This window comes from Phacochoerus africanus, chromosome 6, assembly GCF_016906955.1.
Source record: "Phacochoerus africanus isolate WHEZ1 chromosome 6, ROS_Pafr_v1, whole genome shotgun sequence".
NCBI classification, from domain to species: Eukaryota; Metazoa; Chordata; class Mammalia; order Artiodactyla; family Suidae; genus Phacochoerus; species Phacochoerus africanus.
The window spans coordinates 122,597,736-122,616,744 of NC_062549.1; the positions used below are offsets into that span (position 1 = coordinate 122,597,736).

The 19,009-nt window shown below is 43.3% G+C and overlaps 1 protein-coding gene across 7 annotated transcripts in view; it reads right to left on the reverse strand.

The window, feature by feature from the left end:
- Nucleotides 1–3,604: 3,604 nt before the first annotated feature.
- Nucleotides 3,605–19,009, reverse strand: part of TLCD4 (TLC domain containing 4) — a 105,923-nt gene continuing 90,518 nt past the window's right edge. For all 7 annotated transcript variants that reach the window (XM_047785236.1, XM_047785235.1, XM_047785240.1 and 4 more), the window contains exon 7: nucleotides 3,605–4,175. In XM_047785236.1, the coding sequence (XP_047641192.1) occupies nucleotides 3,857–4,175 (319 nt within the window). In that variant the 3' untranslated portion in view covers nucleotides 3,605–3,856. The remainder of the gene's footprint in view (nucleotides 4,176–19,009) is intronic.

Sequence of the window (19,009 nt, forward strand, 5' to 3'; positions counted from 1 at the left end):
CAGGAAGCTTATGGGTTGGGGGAGCCTCAAAAGTTGACACAGAAAGGTGTTGGCATAAAGGAGGGAAGTGCTGATGAAGTCTTTAGGGTGTAAAGACATGGACGGGCTCAAAGGATTGAGAGAGGAAACTTCCAGATCGAAGCAGGAGCATCGTGGTGGTATTTGCTCCAACCCCAGGTCCAGCTGAGTTTTCCTTGTTCTCACACTTATCAGAGTCACTGCGCCACAATTCACTTTTGGGAGCTTTCGTGTGTCGTCAACCAGCTGCGGTCAAGGCTGGGCAGGTGTGTACACCCTGGGGTCTCGGCACGGGAGGGTCTCGCTGCCTGGTGGTACCTGTTGAGACACACTGTGCACCTTCTGATACAATTATATGCATTTGCTTTTTCCTTTTTTCTTCGAGTTTACTTCTTAAGGAATCCAAAACACACAAATACATGGTCTTCTATGAAGTATAACGGTTGACGTCAACAGTGACACGGACGTGTCAAGTTCATCCAACAGATGAAACCACTTAAAGTCAATTCAAATGTATATGTTTACTTAGGTGGCATTAAGAACAACCTAGAAACGGAAATTTGTTCAAACGCTTATTTTAGTGGTGTCTTTTGGAACATGTTTATTTTCCTTAAAAATGAAGCAGAATAAACATGAATATCACAACACTCTCCCCATGCATCTCCGTGAGAAGAATCTTTCTAAACACGTGATAACAGATGGCATAACCAAGAGTCAAGGCAAGAACCATTCTCCAAGTGCCCAGTGCACCTCAGAGAAAGCGTCCCATTTAAAAACTGTGACTTTCAGCAAAAATTTGACTTGAATCAGATAGGTTATTAATGTTTAGAAAAGAGTTCGATTCCAACCCCCGTAAATTAGGCAGTTTCTAAAACTAGACCTTCCCAACAGCACTTGGGTCATCCACAGTCTGTCACCCTTCGGAATGGTGAAGACACTATTATTTCTCTTAATGTAGGGCCAGTCCATGAAATAACAACATTGCACAGGTGGAACAAACACTGCACTTCGACTTGCCCTATCACACAATTTAAGAAGGAGTTCATTTCTTTGCATTCATACATAACTCCATTGTGAGTTTTCAATAAATGCAAATAGTATTCATTAAAAAGATTTTAGACACAATGCAAGCTCTATAAACTCAAGCTCCTAATTTTTGAATTCTCCCAAATAAAATATCTAAGGCAGAGTCCATAATCTTGCATGCTATTTAGTTGATTTTCATGTTCAAAATTTTGTAAGAATTTTTATTTTCTAGAAGCCGACACGTTCAGAGAACATCTTTATGCGTTGTCACTAATCTTTTTCTACAAAAATAGTTGTTTAAAAATTTATACCAATTTGCTTTCATTTTCTATAAATATTTTAACAGCTGTTAAATACCAGAATGCCTGATAGAATCATTTAATCTGTATAGTCAAAATATTTAATATGTAAAATGTCTAGCAAAAGTTCTTCATTTAATAAATGAAATGTTCTGTCTTTAACTACTTGTATCTCAGGTAGGTGGATCCAATCACAGGGCAGCAAAAGTAGAGCTCCTGTAAAGACATCACTTAAAGTAGCAAGGCAGCTTGTAGTGTCCTTTCCGTTTCATGTACGCAGAATCTACTTTTGGATATTGAGTCTGGATGTTAAATTAGCTGTTGCACAGCCAGCATAAAATAAGTTTTGAATGACTAGAGGAATAACAAACTTTGGTTTGCCACACTGATATTTTAAATACACTTACAGAGGGGGCTCTACTACTGAAAGCTGCTATTGATGAAGTTTTACACATGAAATAGCAACTGTAAAAACAAACCACTATATGGAAATGCACTAACCTTATATAGCTTTATATTATCTTCTTTTTGATGATGAGTTTAAAATCTGTGTTCAGAAACTATAGAAATATCCAAAGAGTCAAAAATATCTATTTCATGTTTCGTTTCTTCCTAATGGAATGAAATTTCCAAAATAGTTTTCTAATATAAATGTTTTCCTTTTAAAAAGCCATTTTCCTTGCAAAAGAGCAAGAACAAGGAAAAAACAAACAAAAAAAAACCACGTGCTTTCCTACCTTCTCTAAACAACCAATACATGTTTAAGTGCCTATGGGTAAAAAAAGGCACTAAATTTAGCTACAAGTTATCATTGTACTGTTGGGAGACTTAAAAAACAAACAGCTATATTTTACGTTACTTTAACCAAGTCTTTCAGGATCCAAAAATCCACTTAATTTCAAAAATAAGTATACCCGGTATAAGCCAATCAATTTCATTTTATCAGTTAGTTACTGAGATCTCAATCACCTTCTTTAAATGTTCTGCAACTTATCAGGCTCTATCTGCACTGGACGGGCCAAATCAAATCAATCAAATCAAATCAAAGGTCTTGAAACATCCAGCTAGCCTAGCTTCATCATCACAACATGAACAATGAGAGTGGAGTCAAAAGTTCTCCTTCAAACTGAGAAACGGATTGATGAGATCTTTTGGTTTGGGTGCAGTTAAAACATTCACCACTGATTAAATTCTTTTCCTCAGGTAAGACCCATCATTAAAATCAAGTCCTTGAGAAAAATAAATAAAAGCAATAATAGATAACTATAGAATTCTCTGCGTAGGTTTTCAGAGCCAAAGCAAAAGCAAACATATACTCACACCCACCAACAGAAAAACAAAAACCAAAAAAACCCAAAAACACTCCCAGCCATTTATCTTCACAGAGAACAGTGATATTAACCATCACAATACTTAGATCAAATTACTTTTTTCCTGTCCTTTAGGAAAGATAAGAAATTCAAAGCACTCAAAATGCTGAGGAAGCAAGCCTGAGTGTAAGTTGCTAGTGAGCTATGAATACTGACTTTTGTTTTTTTCCTGGTTTGGTCTCATCAAGAAGAGGCCTACTGTAGGCGCATGATAAATACATACTGAATAAGACTTTGGTGCTAATGAGTTGGGTTTTGAGCTCGAGAGCTTTTGCAAATAGGAATAATATATTTTTTCATAGAAAAAGGGTAAGGGAAGCAGAGAGAGACAGCAGTATTAAAGCTTTTTTTCTTAACGATTCCTCCTATAACCTAAAGAATCATCTACAACATACACGTTTAGAAGGAAGAATTCATTTCTTAAGGCGCTCTATTAGATCAGTCCTAAGCTTTACTACAAAACAAAAAAGGAATAATTTGATAAAATGTTAAAAATAGAAATAATAGCGTCGGAAAAATCTAAAAATGTAGGAAATATTTTCCATGACTGAACTAATTAAAAATCCCCCAAATAAGCAAAATACTTCATTATTAGTAGATGACATCATATCCAAATGAAAAAGACATCACTCCTAATAGCCTAAGAAAAAGAACATTTCAACAATTTGTAAATGAAACCCTACACAGGTACTGACAGACACAATAAGAGATGAATGCAGGTACTGAGAGCCATTTAGAGATTGGTGAGCTATTTACAGATTTAAAAGCAGTTCCCATTCTTTCAGCAAAATTGGTGACACAAAACCAAGGGCACCAAATTAGCACAGTCATCGTTTCACAGAGGAACACACCGAGGCAGGCGAACAGATTTCTGAGAAAGATTCCCCACCGTATTCATAAATTTTTATTTAAACCTTTAAGATTGTTATCCATGCTTCTAATGCAGAAGAAAATGCGGAAGTCAGTCTCGGGATAAAAATGAAACTTTAGTTTCTCTTTTCTAAAGATTAAAAACCAAAAAAAGACACTGACACACATGGATAACAGGTATAATTCATACAGAAGCACAAGAACACGCCAAGAATTCATCCTCTCGACAGACACGCCGTGGGCAGGGGCGAAGGTGGGTATCGCAGCCCCCTTTCAGTCAAGCTTTCCGTTCTGCAGACTCCTCCTGGCTTTCTCCTGTCTGAAGAGGGAGAGGACTTTGATGCACCCCTTTGAAATCTTGACCATCCACATGACATTCATCACGTCCAAAACGACACAAGACGAGATCCAGGAGCACTGGATTAACGCCCCGAGCCTCCGGTAGGCCTCTGTCCCCAGCACGGAGTAGATGTAGGCGTACAGGGGCGGGATGGAGGCGATCCTCATGACAAAGAACACGGCGGTCATGAGGACCCCGTTGACGACGTAGGCCTTGGAAACCCTGGGGTAGTTCAGAGCTTCGAAGAACCACCTGGGGGAGAAACAGCAAAGAGACATCACGTGTATGCTGCCTCTCTGCGGATGCAGTATTCTAATTTCAGTCTTTAAACTTCAGAAAAAAAATAAATAAATAAAATAAAATAAAATAAAATAAAATAAAATAAAATTCGGGAGGCCTGCCCAAGATCTACCCCGCAAGGCAAAGGGCCTACAACAGCCAACAGAATACCGAGAAAAGAGCAAAGATGACGCATTCACTTTCGAGACGTACCGAAAATCAATCATCAGGACAACATGATGTGGACAAAAGAGGCAAACAGACCAATGAAACAGAATAGAGACCCAGGCACACATTCTCAATGGACTTTTTCTTTTCTTCTTCATCTTTTTGCCTTTTCTAGGGCCGCACCTCGTCGGCATATGGAGGTTCCCAGGCTAGGGGCTGAATCGGAGCTGTGGCCACCAGCCTACACCACAGCCACAGCCATGCAGGATCCACGCTGCATCTGCGACCTCCACCACAGCTCATGGCAACGCCGGATCCTCAACCCACTGAGCGAGGCCAGGGATTGAACTCGCAACCTCATGGTTCCTAGTCGGATTCATTAAGCACTGAGCCACGACGGGAACTCCCTCAACTGACTTTTGACAACGGTGTAAAGGTCAGTCAGCGGAGGAAAAACTCTTTAACAAACGGTGTTGGCACAACAGGATATCCATATGCAGAACAATTAACGCGGGCAGAGACCTCACATCTTACACAAAAATTAACCTGAAACGGACCACAGACTAAAAGTAAAATGCAAAACTATAAAACTTCTGCAAGAAAACGTAGGCAAGATGGACATAATCGTGGGTTTGACAATAGCATTTTCGATATAATTTCAAAAGCACAATCCATAGAAGCAAATATTGATAAGCTGGACGTCACTAAAATTAAAAACGTGCTCTGGGAAAGGCACTGTAACAAGAAAATGAAAAGCTATCCAAACACGGGGAGAGAACAGTTACAAATTATATACGATAAAGTACTTGTATCTGAAATATACAAAGACCTCGAAAAGCTCAACAGTAAGGAAACAACCCAATTAAAACGCCTCATCAGAGAAGACATATACAAGGAAAATAAGCAGATAGAAAGATGTTAAACAGCATTTGGCACTAGAAAAATGTAAACTAAAGCAATGACCTACTACTAAAGATCTACTAGAATAACTAAAATCCAAAAACCTGACAACACCAATTGCTGGCAAGGATGTGCAACACTAGGATCACGAATTCATTTTTGGTGGGAATGCAAAACGGTGAAGCCACTTTGGAGGACGCCGTTCCAGTTACCATGCTAACCATACTCACAGCACACACTCCAACAATCACACTTCTATGTATTTTTCCAACTGATTCCAAAAATATACGTCCACGCAAAAACCTGCACGCAAGTGTTTTACACCAGCTATAATCACAACTGCCCCACACCAGAGGCAATCAAAATGCTATTCGAGAGGTGAATGGACAAGCAAATTGTGGAACCCACATACAATAAAATACTATTCAGCAAAAGAAAGGAAGCAACCTATCAATTCACACAACATCCTGCGTGAATCTTAAATGCACACGGATAAATCAAAGACGTCAATCTGAAAATGCTACCCACTATATGATTCCATTTATAAGACATTCTGGAAGAGGCAAAACCATCAAGACAGAAAACAGATCAGTGGGTGCCAAAGGTTCCAGGAGAGGAGAGAGAGAGGGTAGAACAGGTGAAGCACAGGCAATATTTTATTTTTATGTTTATTTTTAGTCTTTTTTTAAGGTTGCACCCACGGCATATGGAGGTTCCCAGGCTAGGGGTCAAATAGGAGCTGTAGCCACTGGCCTACACCACAGCCACAGCAACGCCAGATCCTTAACCCACTGAGTGAGGCCAGAGATGAAACCCAAGTCCTCATGGATACTAGTCAGGTTCACTAGTCACTGAGCCATGATGGGAACTCTGCAGGCAATATTTTAGGGTGATGAGACAACTCTGTATGATACTGTAGTAGTGATATGATATGACATAAGGCAACTAACTGTCAAAACCCTCAGAGCCGCACAAAAAGCATATGCAAATTAAAAAAAAAAAATCATTTAGGAGGTTGGGGGATGCCAGGCAGAATGTCGCCTGTGACCAAAAACCTAACTGCATTCCAAATACATGACATAACCTCACTGCAGGGAGTGGGGTAAAAACAGGTGACCTAAGTGACTTTGAAGATGAATTAAGACTAAAGAAAAAAGAAACTGCATATAGGCGCTGTGTTCTAGCTGATAGAATCATATCTCCCGGGGGAACAGGTTAACAATTCTGAAATCATTACACATATATACTGGGATTTAACCAATAAGTAAATTTGTCTGATGGTCAAGTGGGAACCAGGTTTCTCATTGCTGGAGGAGAAAGTTATAGATAATTGATTGCAAAAGGCTAGACTGCAGAGATTAGAGTTACAAACTTCAGTATAAACTAATGCTCAGTTTAATATATATAGATGGACGTACATAGAAATAATTATAGACATGCATATATATTACAGGTTAGTATATTTCTCAAGTTGTCAATGGGGCAGGCATTGAAACAATGACGCCCAGTAGCAATGAGCACATTCAAGGCCCATAGTTTGGCTTTTAATACCATTCTCCAATAAAAGGAACCAAGATTCCTTGAGAAATGGCTAATTTCTAGGGCTGAGACAGAGAATATACAATATAAATCTAGAGCATTTTTTTTTTTTGGTCTTTTTACGGCTGCACTTGTGGCATATGGACGTTCCCAGGCTAGGGGTCAAATTGGAGTTGTAGCCTCCAGCCTACACCACAGCAACGCCAGATCCAAGCTGCATCTGCAACCTATACCACAGCTCATGGCAACGCTGGATCCTTAACCCACTGAGCAAGGCCAGGGATCAAACCTGTATCCTCATGGATGCTAGTCAGATTTGTTTCCAGAGCCACGATGGGAACTCCCAGAGCATTTTTTCATGTCAGAAAGTAAAGAAGTGCTCAAAAACCAAAATGATGAGGTTATGTCAAAGGGATACAGAAGCCAACTGAAAGAGCTCCCAATGGCAAGAGCTGTAACAATTTAAACAAAATAAATAATGCAGCATTGGATTCAAATCCAAAGCATAAAATAAATATCCATGAAACCGCAGTAATATAAATGAATGAAGGAGTTCCTGCTGTGACTCAGCGGGTCACGAACCCAACCAGTATCCATGAGAATGCGGGTTTGATCCCTGGGATTGCTCAATGGGTTAAGGATCAATGTTGCCACAAGCTTTGATGTAGGTTGCAGATGCGGCTCATATCTGGTGTGGCCGTGGTGGGTGGTGTAGGCCGGTGGCGACAGTTCCGATTCAACCCCTAGCCTGCGACCTTCCATATGCTGCAGGTGCGGCTCTAAAAAGCAATGAAGGAAGGAGTGAATGAATAGGGGAGAAAAGATCTATATCCTGGACAGAATAACGGAAGACACCTTACGGAGATACTGCAGCCTCAACGCAGTGACGCGCAGCTCCCCACTCTTCCAGGGGGGATTATGCATGGGGACTTCACGGAAGGCAGCTGGGGTGAAAACAGTAACTTGACAATTGAGGCATCTACAAACCCTCCCGCAGCCAGGTGAGCAAGGTGAGAGCATCGGCGGGGCTAAGCCAAGCTGCAGCTGGTAGTCCTGATTCCCTGTCATGAGAATGTACATCCCTTCTGGGCTCTTCCGCCACACGCCCCTGTAACACGAGTCTAATCATGAGATTAGAGGAATCTGTCTGAGAAAAACGTCAGACAAAGCCAAACGGAGAGACAGTCTGCAAAACTCCTGACAGTACTCCTCAGAACTGCCAAGGTCATCCAAAATACTGAAAGGCTGAGAGGCTGTCACAACCCAAAGAAGGGAGGAGTCTAAGCAGACCCCATGACGACAACGACGACAACCAAAGGTAAGGCAGTATCCTGGGACAGAAAAAGGAAACTAGGTAAAAACTAAGAAAACCTGAAAACCGTATCGCCTTTAGTTAATAACAATGTCTTAATATTCGATCCTTAATTATGACAAACTACCACACTAACGGCAAGGTTAACAACAGGAGAATCTAAGTGTGGGGTATGTGGGAGCTCTCTGTTAGCATCCCTGAAAATTTCTAGAAGTCTAAAATTATTCCCCAGGAAAAAACTTACTTTTAAAAAAAATCCAGGGAGCATTTGCTCTATTCTACTCTTCCCTCCTTAAAAAACAACAAACAAAACAAACAAAAGCTCTTGCCTAATTCTACCTCATTATATTTTAGAGGTCAAATTGTAAATGCAGTAAACTATATCCATGTATCTTAATATTCAACGTGACTGAATTAGCCATGACCACATTAGAAACTGCTCAACCTCAGAAACCAAAAATTAACTATTTAAAAAACTCTTATGATATTTTACTGAGAGATTAAAGTATCGAATAGACATAATTTGTAGAATAAGAGGAATATTACAATTTATAAAATATGTAGGGTGAAAAGAAAAAGGCTAGATTATTCAAGGCAGTGAAAAAAGAAACTATCTAGGCAGCAATGGTCAAGTCAGTAAAACAGTATCGCTAATAGGAAAAATTCACTTAAGCAGCAAAGTCATCTTTTGCTCCATCCAGATCTTGATACCTTGATATCTTGAATCTTCTCTGCTCCAAAAATTTCCCCCTCTCATCTTCAGCCATTCATTTCTTCGACTCTAGGGTGGCCGTGGGTTTGATCATAAATGCTATACTGCAAATAACCCATCGCGTTCTAAACACAACCATATTTTGCTTTATCCACTTCATCTTTTTTTTTCTTTCCTTTTTAAGGTTGCACCTGCGGCATATATGGAAGTTCCTGGGCTGGGGGTCGAGTCAGAGCTGCAGCTGCCAGCCTCTGTGACAGCCACGGCAACACCAGATCCTTAACCTATTGAGCGAGGCCAGCGATTGAACCTGTGTCCTCACAGACACCATGTCAGGTTCTTAACCTGCTGAGCCCTGACTGGGAACGCCTCCGATTCCATCGACATCTCTTCTTTGAGCTTCACTCTGAAAACCCGCACCAGCAGCCTTGACTCACTTCCTTTCCTACCTGCCTGAACGCAACTTCAGAACACACATCAGCACCCCTAGTTCTTTTGCCACTGCATCTGGCACGATCCCCTGCCTATCCCTAGCTTCTCATCCGGCCAGCTGTCCTTAGGCAGGAGAGGACAGAGGAAAATGGGTACTGCAACCCTGCAGGCAGCACGCCTGGGTTTAAGCCTACTTCTGCCACCCAGCTGCTATGGGGTCTTGACTTCCTGGCCTTTATGCCTCAGTTTTATCTCTACCACATGGGATACGGAGGGCACGTCCCTTATGCTCTGAAGCTGTTACCACCCATAGTAAGAACTCCCCTGTCCTAAGAGCTCCATCCGCAGCTATGACTACTCACCGATATTGTTATTAAGATAAAAGGCACAAATACAATTTGCAGACATCCACACTTCAACTGAACTGTCAAATGTGCTTGGTCTTCCTCTTACGTAACCCCATAGTCTCCACGGAATCGCTTCCAAACCTCGTCTCGCCAATCAAGTCACTTCTTTCTGATGCACGTCCGACTTCTCAGTCCCGTCGGAGGAAACGGCCTCTTTTACTACTAACATCTTAGAGTCCATCAGGCACAGATTCCTCAACTCTGCTCCCAAGGCCTCAAGTCTTCTTTTCAGATACCCTTGCCTCTACCTTCAGATGAAAGGGTTTCTCTTGCCCTCGCCAAGGCCACCTGCTTCTCCACGCGTGCTCTGGGGCTTCCGGTCATCAAGCCCCCCTTCTCCTTGCTCCACCTCGTTCCCCATCTATAGACCGATTCTTTCTTCTCTCTCACCAACACGCCCAGTTCTTCCTAATCCAAAAACCTCTTCTTCCCTGCGTGTCTTCCTTATCAAACTTCAAAAGCGAAGTCAACGGTGAACTCACAGGCATTCTCACTATCCTCCGTAACCCAGTACAATATGAGCACGCTCTCTGACAAAAGGAATCAGTCACCAGTGGCACCTATGGGGGGCGATCTGTCTTAGCCGTCACCCAGGCGAGCCTTCTACAGCACGTGCCACTGCCAACCATCACCGCCCCTCCCTCCTCTCCTGACTTCCAAGGCGCTATTTCCTCTTGATTCCATAACAACACTTTCAGAGTCTCCTCTTCCTCCACCTGTCTCTGAAATAGTTGTGCCTCCCAAGCACACTTCCTTCCATCGGCTCTACCAAGGGCACTGTATCCATTCTCAGGGGTTGAAAGGGGTTCAGAATGAGCCTCCCCAAATATGTCACTTTGGCATGCAGAAAATTTTGAGCTGAAAGCAGTTAAGATCCAGCAGACTCGGAAAGAACTCCTCTCTCTCCCTTAACTACTTAAAAGAATTTAGATGGGTGGCCTGGAGCGCAAAGAGAGCTATTAACAAGCGATAGCTTTTTATCCGATTGGCCTATCCACACGGCAGGACAAACATCTAACTACCAAACACCTGCTCTTCTGACGGTCCTGTGACTCCCTCTCCTCCCCAGGCCCCTATCCATTCCTTAGCTCAAGACGGCACACAAGTCTCTAGTGCCCACCTTGTCCTTGAGTTGCATGGTCCTGTGGGTCCCCCATACATATGTAATTAAATCTGCTTTTTAAATTGTTTCAATCTGTTTTCTCCTGTTAGTATGCCTTATGTCAATTTGACTATGAGACCCACCAAAGAACCTAGCAGGATAGAAGGAAAAATTCCTCCTCAACACACTCAACACCCTGGCACAAGCCTTGGATTTCAAGTCTTGAGTTCTACTTGGAGTTCCCCACTTCTGATTTATTGTTGAACTTCTCCACCTGGCAAACCACAAATTCTCAAACATGCCTAAAATCAGTACACTCCTCCATGCCTAACCTCCCCTGCCCCCAGTTACCACCACCATAGAAAACGGCCCATTTCTCTTTGAAAACAATGGGATCACCACTGTCTCGTCGTCCATGTCAGCACACTGGGGCCACCCTAGACTGCTCCTGCAGCCTGTGCTCCAGCCTTATCCACCGTATCTCCTACAATTCCTCTCGGTCCTTCCCTGACTCATTCCATTCCCACGGCTGCCATTATGAGGTTTGGTCTCAGTGTCTCTCCGACCGAGATGTAAGGTTTGGTCTCAGTGTCTCTCCGACCAAGATGACCACCACAACCCAACGGGTCTCGCGCAACTCTACGTCTCTAGTCTCTTCCCGTCAGTGCGACAAGCCCTACATCCTATTTAGCCCAGACTGCGTCCTGCTCCCCAGCACTCTGGGCACTTCCCGTACTCTGGTTGTCCGTCAAGGCGATTGTCCACAAATCCGGACTTGAAGAACTTGTGCTTCGGCTTTACTGCACAATCACTGCATTTATCTCAGTCAGTTCTTCCATGTGACTGCTGCCTGGTCTGTAAGCCAGACGCTTTCCAAGGAAAGAACTCCCACATTCACTCAAGAGGAAATAACGTTTATAAAATTGTCCTTATCTTCCTCTGTCATGTCAGAAGGATCACTTAGTGTATCGGACGCTACCTCTTCTTATCTGCTTAGACTGTTCCTCCATTCCATCACATGAAGGCTAACTGTTTGTGAATCTATGTATCGACACTCAGAGGGGACGGAGCAGGAGGAAGCAAGATGACACACACGTGGGAAGAAACGAGAGGGGAAGACACTTGTCTTTCACCACTGCCTGCAGTTCTTACTCCGATGGCACAGAAGAGAGGAGAGCAGATTTCCGTGTTTGTCGTCACCCCCAAGCCCACGCAAAGAGCCGTCTTTGGTCACTAACGCTTCCTCACCCCCAGCTCTTCCAAAGGGACGTGGACCTTTCCATTAAGTTTCCTGGGACTTCATTGTGCAGAGGGTGGTCCTGAGCCCATACACCGCAAAAATGACGTATTGGCTGATGTAAATCAATTTGGAAAGAGGAGAGAGGGCTGCTTTCAGGCAGAGAAAGAACGAAGAAAGGAGGATGGGCGCAAAGAATCCATTGCCCTACCTGGTACTGTTGGGTGAGTTTTAGGCGCTGAAGGTCAGAAGTGTGTGTGAGCTTTGGGAAGGCTCCAGGCTCCAGGAGACATCGCAAGCTCAGGAGAAATGAAGAGACTTTAAGCAGTGTTGCTGCTACAAACTGGATCTTTGTTGACATCCTTGGAAAAACTCCAGTAAGGGTTTAGGTGCTGTACTGTTTCTGGGACGCAACACAGAGTCTGGGCTGTGAGCTGACCTCCGGGCTTTATTTTGGTTGCAAATGTAATTATTCAGGCATGTGAAAATTTATATTTAATAAACATTAACTCTGGAAATTGAGGAGTTCAGGAACGTAACGATAGCAAAACTGTCCTCCACCCCAATTTTATTCTGGCTCTCTTTCTACATCTAAACTTTTCCTTCATTGTATCTACTCTTCCTTCTCTTATTCCTCAATTCCAGACATTCAACTTCAACTTTTTTATTTGTCTTTTTAGGGCTGCATCTGTGGCACATGGAGGTTCCCAGGCTAGGGGTCCAATTAGAGCTGTAGCCGCCAGCCTACACCAGAGACACAGCAATGCAGGATCTGAGCCACGTCTGTGACCTACATCACAGCTCACGGCAACGCTGGATCCTTCACCCACTGACTGAGGCCAGGTATCGAACCGATGTCCTCATGGATGCTAGTCGGGTTCGCTAACCACTGAGCCACGACGGGGAAATCCCAACTTCACCTTTTGAACACCAGCTTTGCTCATGGTTTCCGAAGGAACCTCTAGCTGATGATTCCAGATCTCCTGTCTCTACCTCTTACTAAATCTCCACTCATGTGCTCTGTTGTCCTTTTACCCAGCATCTCCAGAGCAAACGCATCACCTTCCCTTCCACTCTTCCTAATTCTCATCTTTTCATTCCTCCAAGTCCAATATAGGTGGTATCTTAAACTTGTCTTTCCCCCTCTAATTTCTTACCATTGCCAAGTTCACTTTTTCTTCCCTCAAAGTCTTTATCCTGTCATATCCACTGTCTCCCCGCAGCCTAATATGAACCCCTATTTACTTCCTGGGCTGATAAAATTACCTCATTCGTTCATGCAACTAAGAGCTGTAAGCCAACCTTCTAAGCTAAACGTTCGCTTCCCAACTTATAGTGTATCCTCCAAGTACCAAAAACTAGAATTACTCAATGCTATTTTCAGAATATCTTTCTCCATGAGAGTACACGCTCATGGTCCACCAGTCAAGTTCAATTAACTCTCCCTGGCACTCAACACCCTCCATCCACTTTCCTCCTAAGACATACTCTTTGATCCTACAGAAAGCCGATGCAGTTTCTTCTTTCACATGGCACACTTATCCCACTTTTAAAAATTTATATTTATTCCTTTCTCCTTTTTCTCTTTCCCATCCACTTCTAAAAAAATCCTCAACATTTAAATGTCCCAATTTCTCTCTGGGGCCTTGCGTGACAAATACCTATCAATAGCAGGACTCAAAAATGTGGACACCTAAGACTTTTAAGGGAAAACTATTTTCATAATGATAAAATAAATTCCCTACCTTGCTCACTGTGCTGACTTCTGTACTAATGCTGTAACGTCCTGATGGACAAAACTGATGGCATCTTAGCACAGATCAAGGCAAGAGTACAAAATGGTACTAATTTCCATTGTAATCTTTACTGTCATATATTTGCAGTTAAAAAAATGGGGGGTTGGGTGGAGAAGTTTCACTTACAAATGCCCTGGATGAAGCAGTTAGAATGATTAACTGCATTAAATTATGACTTTGAGCACTTGTCTTTTTAATATTCTGCGTGACAAAATGGGAAGTGCCCATGAAGTGCTTCCGATGCAAAAAGCACAGTGGTTGTTGGGAAGAAAAACCGTTGGATGATCACTTGAATTGGGGGCTAAACGACCTGCTTTTCCATGGGACACCATTTTTACTTCAAAGAATAACCGACAAACGATGGTTATTTAGACTTGGGCATGGGCAGGCATTTTCTCCAAAATGAACAAAATGCGCTTTGTCACATCAAGGAAAGAAACTTGACCGTATTTGCTGTCAAGGACAAAATTTGAACTTTCAAATGAACAGTCAGAGTTTTGGAAAATCTATCTGCCACTGTGAGTTTGATGGCTTCCCAATACTTGAAAAATTTTCTGATGACACCAGGAGTGGGTTTTAAAAATATGATCTAATGAATGTATCAGCATTTATTATAAGATCTACATAACTCAGTGAACCAATATTTTCCAAATGCCCAAGGCATGACCATAGGAAGTTGTGCCTGGGAAAAAGATTCAAAGCACAACAGGGAGCGATGGGTTTGAATGTAACAGCATCAACAGTCCACTGATCCGGTTTCAGAGTCCACATTTCACTAACCTTGAGGAAACTACTTGGTCTATTTTGGTGTAGTATTAAAGGAAAACATCCACAACTATTTGAAAAGGCTACTAAAATACTGCTTTTCCCACTACATTATTACCTCTCACAGGCGGAGTTTCTGACACACTTCACTCAAAACCACATTTCACAGGAGACTAAAAACAGCAGCAGACTTGAGAATCCAGCTGAAGTCTGCTAGATGTTAAAAAGATTTGCAAAAATGTACCATGACATTATTCCCACAAAATTTTTTTTTCATTTTGGCAGGGTAGTTGCTTTTCACACACTCAAACACATTAGGTTAGTATGAAATATTACTGTATTATGTTAACAGTAAATGACTTCATAAATATTTTTAAATGTTTCAGTTCTACCTTCCACTCTGATAAATATCCATAGATACATGCCTATAGGAAATAAAGAGCTCATTCGGGTCCCCAGTAATTTATGAGAGCGACACGTTTGAGAATGGCTGTTTTAAACCATTAATACCAGTACTGTTTTCTTGACCTTTGCCACACAAGGCCTTCTTTTACCAGACATTTTTATGTTTTTAAATCCTTTTTTCTCAAACATAGACATGACACCAGACTACTCAGAGCTCCCGGAGGCAGGGACTGGGACATTTAGGTACTGAGAAGGTATTCAATTAATCCTGGATGAATAAATTAAGGAGTCTAGGTACAAGTTTTTATGAGGTACTTAATCTTAATAGCCCTTCAAAAGCATGTCCTCATGACAGATACAGTGGGACCTGATGATGGACCAAATATAGTTAAAGGAGAAACAAGAATGATTCCCACACGTTGAGCAGAAATAACCGAGAGAATGGCTGGGCCACATGCTGAGCCGGAGGATGGAGGCGAATTCAGAGGGAAATATGTTGCCTTCTATTTTTGACATGTTGATTTTGACGTGCCACCTGGGCGGAGAACACACCTGACTGTAATACAAAGAAGGAGGTACTATTAAATATGCTCCTTTTATAGAGAAAGCCACGGTGGTTCAGGAGGGTTACATAACTCAGCCAAGGTCAGGGCAGGTAAGTGGCAAGGTTAAGTTGCAATGCGGGTTTCTATGATGCTAAAATTCATGCATGGTCCATTATACCACGCTGAGCAAATGGGGAACAGCTGAAACCTTGAAAGCCCAGCTCACCCAGGGAGAAGCACAGAAAAGATCCGTGGGCCTGGAAGAGAGCCCTGGGGACACCAGTGTTGAAGGAACTGTCTCTTCCAGAGAGACTGAGAGGGGACGGTCACAGAAATACAAGAACCAGGTGAGTGCGGGGTCATGAAAGCAAAGGGAGTTTCGGCATGGAGAGGAGGAAATGGCCAACAGCATCAAGGCCACAGAGAGATACAGAAACAGAGGCAGCAGTGTCGCTGGATTGCGCATCGGGCAGGCAACGGTACCTCTAACGAAACCGTTCCAGCAAAATGACAGGAGAGGAAGCCTACTTCTAATGGTTTAAAGAACGGAAAAAGATGGGACAAAGCGGAGGAAGCAAACATAAACGCTGCACTTCCAGTGTTGACTAGGTTGTAGCATCCGGAGTGTACCCTATACTTAGCACCTGCTGCATAGGGACTGCGGGACAAGTGCTTTGTGTGTGTACGTAAACGTTCAGATGACATAACCTATAACCTCATAGACTCTTCACAATAAAATGTGAGGCCTATAGGTATCATTACCCCTGTTAGAGAAGTGAGGAAACTGAGGCTCGGAAAGATTAAATAACCTCCCCTCTCACAGTGGTGAAGCAGGAGAGCCTGGATCTGAATCTAGGGTTTCTGTCTTTGAAGAACGTGCTCTTTGCTCTCCATACTCTCACGTCATCAGAGTCTTTGAAAAACAGCAGAAGAATTCCTGCTGTTAAAATTTTACATGGCCAAGCCCAATGAACTTAGCGTCTTCTTCGAGAAATGAGATTATAACATATGAAACACTGGCAAGCAAAATAAGACAGGACGTAAGTCCTTGGGAAAGAAAAGGTTGGGCAGCAGATCCGCAACCAAATGTCTTCTGTCTGGGGGCACCCCTCCCACCCTTAGCAAGAAAAAAAGGTGATCAGGCTAACTCTTGGGAAACATCTGAAGGACAGATGTCCCAATAGGAAGGCTAATGGTGTTTGCAGCGGGAAAGTCTTCATCCGTGGGATGCTTTTCAGATATACCTGGTCTAGGATCACTTACGGTAAATGAATCTATGTTGTACGGAGTTACGGGGTCTGACTGCCCTGGGGACTGTTACATAAGATGTAACGATCTGAGCATTAAGTGGAGATGTTTCATAATATGCAGAGAGCTCCTTCTGTGTCAGCAACATGAACCATACGCATCACTTAGAGGCCCCATGGGTAGCCTCGTGCCAGAGTGTGCCTGGGTGGCCTAGGGAGCCAAACTGATGGTCCCGAACACCGAGTCTTGGGATCACTTGTGTCCTGGATCACCAACAGGGTTTGATGCAGGGTAAGCTAACTCGCATCAGTCTGATCGGACTCTCAATTCTTTGGTTGTCTCTGTCCTAAGTGACAGAAGGCTGCATGTCATCGTGGGAGCCTCCCCGGGGTTGGGGTTTTGACCTAAGACTTGAAAACTTGGTAAACTTTTCAAAGACGGAGGAGATGAATGAAAGAAGAAACGTGAGAAAAATCCACCAGCACATGAAACAGTAAGGGTACAAATTAACTCTCCTGAGGAGTAAGAAATAAGGCTGGAGACGTGCAGCACGTCACAGAGAGCTTCACAAGTCAGAGGAGGCTCAAAGAGGATGCAATATTCTGGGAGAGAATAAGGGGCTGAAAGTGGAACATGAGGAGGAGGACTTTGGCGGCGCAGGGAGGAAAGGCCAGGAGAGCCGGTGAACCTGGAGTTAGGAAGCCAGGGCAAGGCCAGCGCAGTAACCAGACCGGAGGCCTTGACCTCACGGACATGGAGCAGCTGAACACTGCACAGGAGACACGTCAGCGGATGCTGTTAAATAAGGGTAATGAAGCCCAGTAAGAAGTCCATTGTACCTCAGGAGAAACGTACCCGACAAGGATCCATGAGGTTGCAGGTTCGATCCCTGGCCTCATTCAGTGGGTTAAGGATCCGGCGTTGCCGTGAGCAGTGGTGTAGGTTGCAGGCACTGTATTGCTGTAAGGATCCTGTATTGCTGTGGCTGTGGTGTAGACCGGCAGCTACAGCTCCAATGCCACCCCTAACCCGGGAACCTCCATATGCTGCAGGTGTGGCCCTAAAAAGACAAAAAAAAAAAAAGTCCATTGTCAAAAATGGGCAACTCCCTCCCTCCAGGAGCTGGGGCTTAATCAGCCTACCCCCCCACCCCCTTGAGAGTGGGCTTCCCACCTTACTTTCAAAAAAGAGAGCAAGGAAAAGGCAAAACTTCCCAGTGGAGAAACCTGTAAATACCACCTTCGCCTCGTGATGAAAGTTCACATCCCCAGTGACGTCACGGGGACAGCGTGCAGCTCCAGACAGGACGTGGTGAGAAGGGCACTTCGCCTCTACTGATTCCTTCCACAAACCTGTGACCTCGGTCCAGTCGTGAGAAAAACAGACAAGGCCAGACTGGAGGAGGCCCTGCAGAGGAACTGGTCAGCGTCCCTAACACTGCTGAGGCCATGAAAAACACGGCAAGAACTAAGACTCTGCCCCGGGCCGGGGGACACAGGAGATGGGACACCTCCGTGCATGGGGCCACCTGGGCTGACTCCCAGAACGAAAAGCCAGACGCTAGCAGAAAAACTCGTGAAATCCACCAAAGTCCAGAGTTTACTTAATAACAAGGTTTTAACACTGGTTTCTTAGTTTTAACAGATGTTCCATGATAATGTGAGATGTTAACCACAGGGCAAAATAACCATGGACGTTTCTGTGCTACCTTTGAACTCTTCTGTAAATCTAAAATTATAAGAGTATTTTTAAACTAAGTTTTTAAAAATAAATTTTATTGGCTACAGGTCGTGTTAGTTTCAGGGGTACAGCAAAGTGAATAAGCCATACACATGCATATACATCTATTCTCTTGCAGGTTCTTTGCCCGTATAGGCCACCACAGAGTACTGAATAGATTTCCCTGAGCTGTACAGTAGGTCCTTGCTAGTTATCTATCCTACATGTAGTAGTGTGTATAAGCCAACCCCAACCTCCCAATCCATCCCGCCCAAAGATTAATTGTTGAAAAGAGGGACTAAGATAATGGTGGTATCAGAATTTGGGAGCAGGAGGAAGTTGGCGTCAGGAGGATAACTGGACTCAAGATACATCCAAGTAAAACAAAGCATCTTGATACCACAGAGAGAGCGGGGTGCGAGCGCCAGGACCACCTTGGCGGGGACCCTTGGATAAGGTTCTCTAACCTTTCCAAGGCTCACATTCCCCATTTCATACAATGGGGAACATTCTTATCACA